General features: G+C 48.6%; 1 protein-coding gene across 1 annotated transcript; it reads right to left on the bottom strand.

Moving 5' to 3' along the window:
- Positions 1-494: 494 nt before the first annotated feature.
- MADCAM1 (mucosal vascular addressin cell adhesion molecule 1) lies at positions 495-5400 on the bottom strand. The gene is made up of 5 exons (XM_072601721.1): positions 5127-5400; positions 3495-3776; positions 2448-2774; positions 1654-2091; positions 495-1468 (listed from the first exon to the last, which is right to left on the bottom strand). The coding sequence occupies exons 1-5, from the start codon at positions 5215-5217 to the stop codon at positions 1317-1319; spliced, it is 1290 nt and encodes a 429-aa protein (XP_072457822.1). The 5' UTR covers positions 5218-5400; the 3' UTR covers positions 495-1316.
- Positions 5401-9405: the final 4005 nt, after the last annotated feature.

Genomic DNA, 9405 nt, shown 5'->3' with positions numbered 1-9405 from the left:
GCTCTCCTTCCCCAAGAGCAAATTGGGCCATATCCCTCCCCTGCTTCAGGGCTTTCAGGGGTCCTACCTTGTGCCAGGAAAATCATGTTAGTAGCTCTATGGGGGATGGATTAAAATGGGGAGAAATAGGGAGGGGAGGCCAAAAACACCGCTGCAATAGTCCTTCCTTGCCTCTGTCCCATGGAACCCCCAGCTTCCTTCCAAGTCTTGGTGGGGCCCAATGGGAGGGTTCTCTGGATCCAAAGAGTTATTGATCCTCTCTACCCCACTCCCATCCCCAGTGAGTTTGTATTTAAGCCGTATGGATTTTGTCTCCATGTATCTGTGCTTCCAGCCTTGGAACGTTAGCTCCTTGTGGGCAGGGACGGGGATGTTTCTTTTGTACAGTGCTAAGCACATTCTGAGTATTCAGAAAATGCTTGCTGAATTCATATAGGGGATTGTGGGATCCACCTCATCCTCTCACTTTACAGGTGAAGAAACTGAGGCCCAGGGAAGGAAGGAAACAAGAATTTATTAAGTACTTGCTCTGTGTCAGGCATTATGCTGAGTGTTTTACAAATATCATCTGATCCCATAATAACACTTTGAAGTCGATGCTACTATTATCCCTATTTTACAGCTGAGGACACTGAGACAGATAGAAGTTAAGTGACTCTCAGGATCACACAGCTCACAGGTGTCTGAGGTCACATTTGAAGTCAGGTCGTCCTGACTCTAGGTCAGGTGACTTACCCATGTCACAGGCTAATAAGCATCAAAGACAGGAGTTGAATCCTGGCCCTCTTAGTCTGCTTCTATATTAAATGTGGAGATTAGTGATCTCGGAGGTCCTGGTGACTTCTGACACTCTTTCTTTTGAGGCCCCTCCCAGCTTTGACAGTCTGAGCTGTCTGACTCTCAGCAGAAGCAGCAGATCCACAGACAGAAGAGGTCTTTATTAGTCAGATCCTTGGGGTGACTAGGAGAGCTTCCCTCCTCCATCTCCACCCAAGGGAAGAGCCAGCTGATGTGACCCAGCAGAAAGGAGACCTTCCCAGATAACCTTCACTCAGCCTCCTCCATATAGCTGTGGGAAATGCTAATGGAGTGGGTTTCTAGGGTCCTCTGAGGGGCAGGAAGTTGGTTTTCCTTTTGTCCATTTGTCAGGCCCAGGGGAAGTGCAGTTTCGTTTCATGGCTGGGGTTCAGAATGAGGGGTAGCCTCCCCACTTCTTACACTGGCCCATGCAGGGACCAGGGATCCCACTCTGCAACCTTGGAAGCTGGCAAGATCAGGAACTTTGTATTTAACTGGAGCTGTGGCAGAGTATGCTTTCAAAGCTGGGCGCAGTTCTGGGCACTGGCAGAGTCCTTAGCCCTAAGCCATTTCCACAGGCGGTAAGACACAAAGGTTACAAGGATCAGCCCCAGCATGCAGCCACCTGTCCATAGAACTGCTGAGTTCTCCAAGGTATCCCTCTCAGGGACTAGGAAAGGAAATGGGGTTCCATGAGGGATGAGCTCCTGAGCCTGCCCAAGTTCTGCTACCTGTCCCCTGTCACTGCCTACTTTGGCTTAACTTTTCCACCAACTCCCCCCCGCCACCGCACCTCTACCCCCGCCCCTGCACCCCCCCCACCCTACCCTTCCCCACCATCCCTCAGGGACTCACTGATGTTCAGGTTGTAACTATCCTTTTGGCCCCCAGGTTCAAGTTGGCACTGGTAGAGTCCCTTGTTGTGAGACCCAGGATGCAATAGGATTAGGGTGGCTTGGGCCCCAGTCTCCTGTCTCTGGTAGTCTTCCAGCCTGCCTGGGACCTGAATCCAGCGCACCGATGCCCCCGGTTTACAGTCTGCTTGGCATGTTAGCTTCAGGGGCCCCCCATTGGTCCCTGGCCCCCAGGATGGAAATATTTTGGGGAAGCAAGGTGAGGCGGAGCTGGGTTTTGAGGTAGGGGATAGTGAAGGCCCAGGGCCCACAGTTAGGGAGGAAGTTGTGGCATCAGGGCGGCTGGAACTGTGAGCTATACCTGTAGAGGCCTCCAAGGAGGCTGGAGTCAGAGACACTAGAGGGGTGCTTGGTTCTGGGGATATCATCCTGGAAATTACTGGAAAGAAAGGGGAGCATTTTTACTGCTTTAAGGAGAGGGCTTCTCTGCAGCACCACCTCCCCCAACCTAATGAGTAGCTATTTCCTCCCTGTCCCTCCATTAAGAGAACTGGGGCATGGGTCTCCTTGAGGGAAGGAAGAGATCCTTTTCCAGAGGAAGGAAGGAGATGTTGTCCCACCCCAAGGGTCTCAAACCAGGTCAGACTAATGTTATTATAAGTGGAAACTCAAGTGTCCAGAATTTGGGGAGATGCTGGACATTTAGGGAGGAAGGCAGGTGATTCCAGGTGGGCTTGGAGTAGGGGGTTGAGTCCAAAGGGCCTGGGCAGACTGGGAGTTGAGGGGAGGACTCACCAACTATGGCTCGGCTATGATTGAAAACCTGCTGCTCCAGCTTCATCTCTGCCAGGCAGCGGAGCTCGGGCCCCAGCGTCACAAGCTCTGCTGGCAGGGCCCAGCGTTCAGTGATCCAGTACACCTCCAGCTCCTCTCCGGTCTCTGCTTCCTGCTCAGGCCCCAGCTCCTTGTCCAAGGACTGCAGTCCCCCCAGCTTCCCATCGCCTCGGTACCAGGTGAAAGTCACACTATCATAAGGGTAGAGCTCTCGGGCTGAGCAGACCAGCGTGGCGCCTTGTCCATGGACCAGGGTGCTTGGGGACACCTCCAGCTTGTCAGGAAAGGCTGAAAGAGTCCGTGAGGATGATGAGGAAGAGTCTTGAATTCTGTTTGTGTCTCTATTTGTCCCTTGTCACTTTTGGGGGTTTTTTTGGGGTGGTGTATGTATGGGGAGGCAGTCGGGGGTAAGTGACTTGCCCAGGGTCACACAGCTAGTAAGTATCTGAGGTTTGATTTGAATTTGGATCTTTCCGACCCAGGGCTGGTCCTCTGTGTACTATGGTGCTGCTGGTGGCTCCTTACCCCTCTTTTTAATCTGTTTTTCTGTCTGTTTCTTTTTGGCTTCTTTTCTTTCAACCTCTGCCTATCTCAGAGTTGGAAAGGCCATTATAAATTAAGTAGCCCTAACCTTCTCATTTTACAAATATGGAAATTGAGGCACATAAAAGGAAGGGACTGCCCCAAGCTCAGCCCCAACCCAGTGAATTGGGATCAGAGCCAGGTCTCCTGTGTCTGTACAATGGACTCACTGCTCAGCCTGGGTCATTAGCAATAATTAATTAGCCCTTGTGTTCATGCAGAATTTCCTCATTGCTTATCTGATCCAATCCTCCCAACAAGGCTGGATTATCCTTCTCATTTTATAGAGGAGAAAGCTAAGACTGTAGAGGAGGTGGGTCTGACCCAGGGTCAGTGCTGGGACCCTGCCGGCTTTGTTTCCTGCCACAGTCCCCTCCACAGTTCCTGCCACAGTCTGCTCAGATTTCTTGCCAGGTTGGCACTTACCATATACTAGCAGCTCGACACTGTTCTGGTAGGTCCTGCCTTGGCATGTGCTGATACACACCTTGGTCCCGGCCATAGAGAGCGTGGCCTCGGGAATCGTCAGGATGCTGAGGCCTGGCTCTGAGAAGACATGACCCAGGCTGGTGTCCAGCCCCTTCCATTGTACTGTGGCTTCCTTCTGAGGGCAGGCCAGAAAGCATCGGAGCTGAATGGAACCTCCAACTTGTACCACCGGCCGCTTTGGCTCCACTTGCAAAGGGCTCTCTGCTTCCCCAGGCGCCCCTAAGAGAAGAGGTAGAGGGGGAGGGCCTGTGGGGCGAGGTGGGGAGCGAGCTCTCTTGGCCAGGGATAGGGGTTCAAGCAAGATCATCTTTCAAGGCTGAAAGATCCTCTTACAAGCCCACGGGCTCAGGGCTCAACATCACAAGCTCCTCAATTGGATTTGGAGCCCGGAGACGCTGGAGATATTCTAGTCCAACCACTTCACATTTCAAATGTGGAAACTGTAGCCCAGAGAAGGAAAGGGATTTTCACCACGTCAGAGAGTCAGGATTCAACCCCCAAGACCCCCTGCAGTCGAATTGCTTTTACCATTGACATCACACACATGCACGCACACACACACACATCCTCCCAGGGCATCAAGGCAGAGCAGACACCTGCCAACCATGGAACCTTGCAAAAATCACTTCTTATTGAGGCTCAGTTTGCTCATCTGTAAAATGAGGGAGTTGGATGAGATGCCCTTGAGGTCCCACTCAGCTGTGGTCCTGTGGGTAGGTGGTTAGCTTGGCTGCCTTCCCCATCTCCATCACTCCTTCTGCCAACTCTGCAACCCTGGGACCCCCAGACACTAAATTCATGGATCTGTAGCTTCAAGGGGCCTTAGAACATGGAATATCAGAGCTAGAAAGAATGTTTGAAGATGGAAGATCAGAGCTGGGCTGACTGGGAATATAGTCTGTAAGAACTGGGAGGGACCTTAGAACCCAGGGTATGGAATGTCTGAATTGGGAGAAATCTTGGAGATAACCATTGAATGAATGAGCAATTAAAAATGTCGTGTGTTCTGGAGTTCCAAACACAAGACAGATGATTTCTGGCTTCTGAGAACTTACATTCAAATGAGCTGTGAGGGTTAGGGAAGAGTCTCCAGGATGGGGAGGGGGTGTGTGTGTGTGTGTGTGTGTGTGTGTGTGTGTGTGTGTGAAGCATGCTCAGGTCTAGGGACAGTTAGATATGGAGGTAATTCTGCACTCAGTACCAATCAAGGCAAGGTATCTAAGCCCTGATTTTTCAGATAGAGAAACTGAGGTCCAGAGAGTGGGAGTGACTTAGGATCATAGGATCAAGAACTTGCCAGGGCCTTAAGAGATCAATCTTGGCCAACCCCTCTCATTTCACAGATAAGGAAACCAAGTATGGGAGAGGTTAAGTAACTCACCTAAGGTCAGGAAAGAGCAGAGCTGGGATTTGAACTCAGATCTCCTACCTACCTCCTTTCCCCTACTCCATGGTGACTTGCCCGAGGGCCACAGGTCAATCAGATAAAGCCGGTACTAGAACCCTAGGGACACCGTCACTCTCCACCTTAGAGGCCCTACTTAATGGGTCAGGAGAAAGGGAACTTACCCCAAGTACTCTGGCCTTGGAGGAGGAAGAAGAGGAGGAGAAAGGGGTAGCTTCGGTGGGTGAGGGGGAGAGGGAGGGCTGCTTCCTTCATAGCTCTCTCCCTCTGTCGCAGCTGAGGCTCCTCTTTCCTTTCTCTCTCTGAGCCCCTTCTGGAGACCCCTCTTAAGTACAGTCAGTCTGACCCCGCCTCCTCCTTCTTCATTAGACCCTGGAGAGTTTCCAGTAGTAGGGATTTCTTTCTGCCCAAGATAGTACTCTTTTGAGTCCTGGAGAGAACAGATGGGTCACTAGGGGAGCTGATGCATTGCTAAGTTAGGAAAGGGACTAAGGTGGTCTCCTGCCCTGGAACAACCTATCTACAAATGGGGGTGGAGGGAAATTGGATGGGTTGACTCTTGAAGAGCAGGGAGCCTGAGTGGTGGAAGCCTGGGCTCTTAGATACCAGGTCAACAAGATACAGCTTACTCCAAAGAGAAGTTTCCTGAGGCCCCTCATGGTGGTGGAGGTGGGGAGGGGTCTTTTCATCAGTGGTGAAGAACTCCCCATAGCCATCCACCCTCTGCCCATGTAAGGCTGATACCAGGGGCTGGGCTCTGCCCCAGGCTAGGTAAAAGGGTCTCAGGGTGTTCCTTCCCAGAGTGGTCATCCAGAGGCACTACTAAAGGTCCTTTCTCTCCCCCCTTTTATCATGGGCTATGGAGCAGCATTGGGTACAGTGGAAAAAGTTTTGGGTCTGTGGTCTATGGGCTCATGTCGGTGCTTGGATGCTTACAACCTGTGTGCTCAAGTCACTTCACTCCCAAGGTCCTAGTTCCTTCTTCTGTTAAATGAGGGTGTTAAAGGCATTTGCCCTCTGAGGTCCCTATGATCCTATAATGGGGGTGGCACAGTTTTGGGGTGTCTTTGCCCAAAGTAGGGTGACTTTTTCCTCTCTCCATCTTCAGCGTGGCTGCCCCTTCAAGGTAAAATTCCCAGAAGCCTTCAGCCCAAAAGGGCTGTACGAGCAGCCTTGGGCCTGGGATCGTTCTGTGGGCTTCAGCCTGAAGGAGGGAGACGTTAGGGCTCCCTTGTTGCCAGGAGTACACAAGGACCCAGAAAAGAAAAACCTGGAAGTTTCTCTTCCACTTACTGGAAGGCTTCAGGGACTGTGTGGGAAGCAAGGTTTGGAAAAGATGATAAGACCCAGGATTACTGATAATCTGCCCACGTCAAGGTTTTTCCGAGGATCTGGAATTCCCCATCTTTCTTCCTGGAGTCTCAAAGTGGTTTTAGGCCTAGCCTCCCCCTTCTTACCTTCTAACCCAGGCTCCAGAAATTGCTTCTTCCTGTCAATGGGAATTTTAGAGAAAGCTCTGCTCCTTCTTCCCCAATTCAACCTTATTTGGCATCCTTCACTAGCTCTAAAAGCCATATCCCCTCATTCCCCCACCTCCCACCCTCCTGTCATCACAAAGATAAAGCTGTGTCTTACATGAACATCCATGATGGGTACAGCCTCACTGCCTAGGCCTCAGAGGTAGCCACAGGGATTGGGATTCAAAGGTTCTGGGTCTGCTGGGTGACTTGGAGCAAGTGTGTCCCTTCATCTGGGCCTTAGCTTTCCCATCTGCAAAAGGAAGGAGCTGGACTTGTCTGTCTCTACAGCCCCTTGCAACTCTGACACACTGTGTCCTATGTGAGGTCCCTCTCAACTCTGACACCTACAAATCCTAGAGCTCTTGAGCTCAAAGAGGCTCCAGGGGTCACTTAATTCAACCCCCTTATTTCATAGATGAGAAAACCCGAATCCAGGGAAAATGACAGCCCCTAAAACTGCTACCATGTTAGGCTACATCAAGGAATCAGGAGATGTCTCCTCTCTGGCACAGAGGGAAAGGGGAAGGAGAAAGGAACAGGCATTTATATAGTACCTATGATGTGCCGGGCACTGTGCTAAGTACTTTTTACAAATGGTATCTCATCTGATCCTTAAAGCAATCTGAGGAGATGTGTGCTGTTATGATCTCCGTTACGTTGTTCTGATCTCCATTTTATAGATGGGGGAACTGAGGCAAGCCAAGGTTAAGTGACTTTCCCAAGGTTCCACAGCTGTAAGTGTCTAAGTCTGATTTTGAACTGAGGTCTTCCTGACTTCAGACCCTGTTGCTCCATCTATTTTAGCACCTAAACGTCTCTAAAGAATTATCGCGTTCAGTTGTGGTTACCACATTTCAGGAATGATGTTGGCAGGGCTTCACCTCTGTCCACCTCAGTTTTTTTTATCTGTAAAATGGGGATCATAGGGCACCTGCCTCCTAGAGTTGTCGTGAGGATCGGATGCAATGATATTTGCAAGTTGCTTTGTAACCCTTAGAGGACTCCATGACACCAACTGTTATTATCTGCTTTTATAAAATATAAATTTCTTGGGAGGCAAGGATTATTGAGATTTTCTCTTCATATTGCCAGTACAATACCTGGAACCTGGCAGGCATTTATTGGACATTTGTTAATCAGTTGGCTCTGAGGTCTCTTTCGGTTCTGATGTTCTGTGAAGGGATGGACCCAGACTCATTTAGGGAATAAGTAACTGAGCTTCAAACCTAGGTCTTGAACTCTGCAGCCCCCTGTTCTTTCTACTTCCCTGCCCTGTCTTTCCCAGCCCTGTCCTGCTCATGAAGGCTCCTCCCTGAAGCTCTGAGGTACCATCCATCTGTTCTATCAGCATTGCTGGAGATGGGCGGCTTCCCTAATTTGCTCCCTTTGCTTTCCATTTTCCTGCATCCCCCACAAGCCTCCCCAGTCTTCTCTTCCCTTAGTCCTCCCTGAGTCTTTTTTGGTTCCAGTAAAGGCTAAACAGGAAGCCAGCGAGAAGGTGAAGGTTGGAAGTGGAGACCCCCAAGGGTAATAAAGAATAGTCTGAAGTCCTGGGCACATCCCAGTAGAGCAGGTCGAGGGGCTGGGGCGCTTCCCAGGGAAGCTGGATCCTTAACCCCAGTCCTCTGTTTATTTTTGCTCCTAACACACCCATCTTATCTCTGGCTCAGAGGAGAAGACTGAGGACAGTGATTAATGGGTTATTTCCCTCTTCAATTTCCTAGCTAAATCATATCCCCAGTTCCAAGGCTCTGAAAACCAATTGCCCCCTCCCTCCCCACTCCCCACCCCCCGGGAGTAAGGCCATAAGAACTTGGGGCATTGCCGAGCATGCCATTGAAAAATTCCTCAATGAGATCATGGCCTGCTAAGAGGATGTGCTAGGTAAAGTTGCAGGATGTAAAATAAACTCACATAAATCACTGGCATTTCTCTATATTATCATCAAAGCCCAACAGCAAGAGAGAGAAAGAGAAATTCCATTTAAAGTTACTGTAGACATTATAAAATATTTGGGAGTCTACCTGCCAAAACAAACCCAGGGACTGTATGAACACAATTACAAAGCACTTTTCACACAAATAAAATCAGATTTAAATAATTGGAAAAACATCAGTTGCTCATGGGTAGGCTGAGCTAATGTAATAAAAATGATAATTCTATCTAAATTTACTTATTCAGTGCCATACTGATCAAACTACAAAAAAATTATGTTATAGAGCTAGAAAAAATATCAAAATTCATCTGGAAGAACAAAACTTCCAGAATATCAAGGGAATTAATGAAAAGAAGTGCTAGAGAAGGTGACCTAGCCCTACCAGATCTCAAATTGTATTATAAAGCAGCAATCATAAAAACTATTTGGTACTGGCTAAGAAGTAGAGGGGTAGATCAGTGGAATAGGCTAAGTACACAAGACACAGTGGTCAATGATTAGAGTAATCTACTGTTTGATAAACCCAAGGATCCCAGTTTCTGGGAAAAGAACTCACTGTTTGACAAAAACTGCTTGGAAAACTGGAAAATAGTCTGACAGAAACTGGGCATATACTCTTTGGCCCCATATACCAAAATAAAGTCCAAATGGGTACACTATTTAGATATAAAGACTGATACTATAAACAATTAGGGGAGCAAGGAGTAATTTATCTATCAGACTTATGGAAAATGGAAGAATTTATGACCAAACAAGAGATAGAGAACATTATGAAATACAAAATGGATAATTTTGATTACATTAAATTGAAAAGTTTGTGCACAAAGCCAATGCAATGAATATTGGGAGGGAAGCAGAAAACTGGGAAAGAATTTTTACAACTGGTGTCCATGATAAAGGCCTCATTTGTAAAATATATAGAGAACTGAGTCAAATTTACAAGAATACAAGTCGTTTCCCAATTGATAAATGGTCAAAGGACATGAA

This window comes from Notamacropus eugenii, chromosome 4 (genome assembly GCF_028372415.1).
Source record: "Notamacropus eugenii isolate mMacEug1 chromosome 4, mMacEug1.pri_v2, whole genome shotgun sequence".
In the NCBI taxonomy this organism is placed as follows: Eukaryota; Metazoa; Chordata; class Mammalia; order Diprotodontia; family Macropodidae; genus Notamacropus; species Notamacropus eugenii.
The sequence above is the reverse complement of the archived record's forward strand: the minus strand, read 5'-3'. Positions and strand labels throughout refer to the sequence as shown.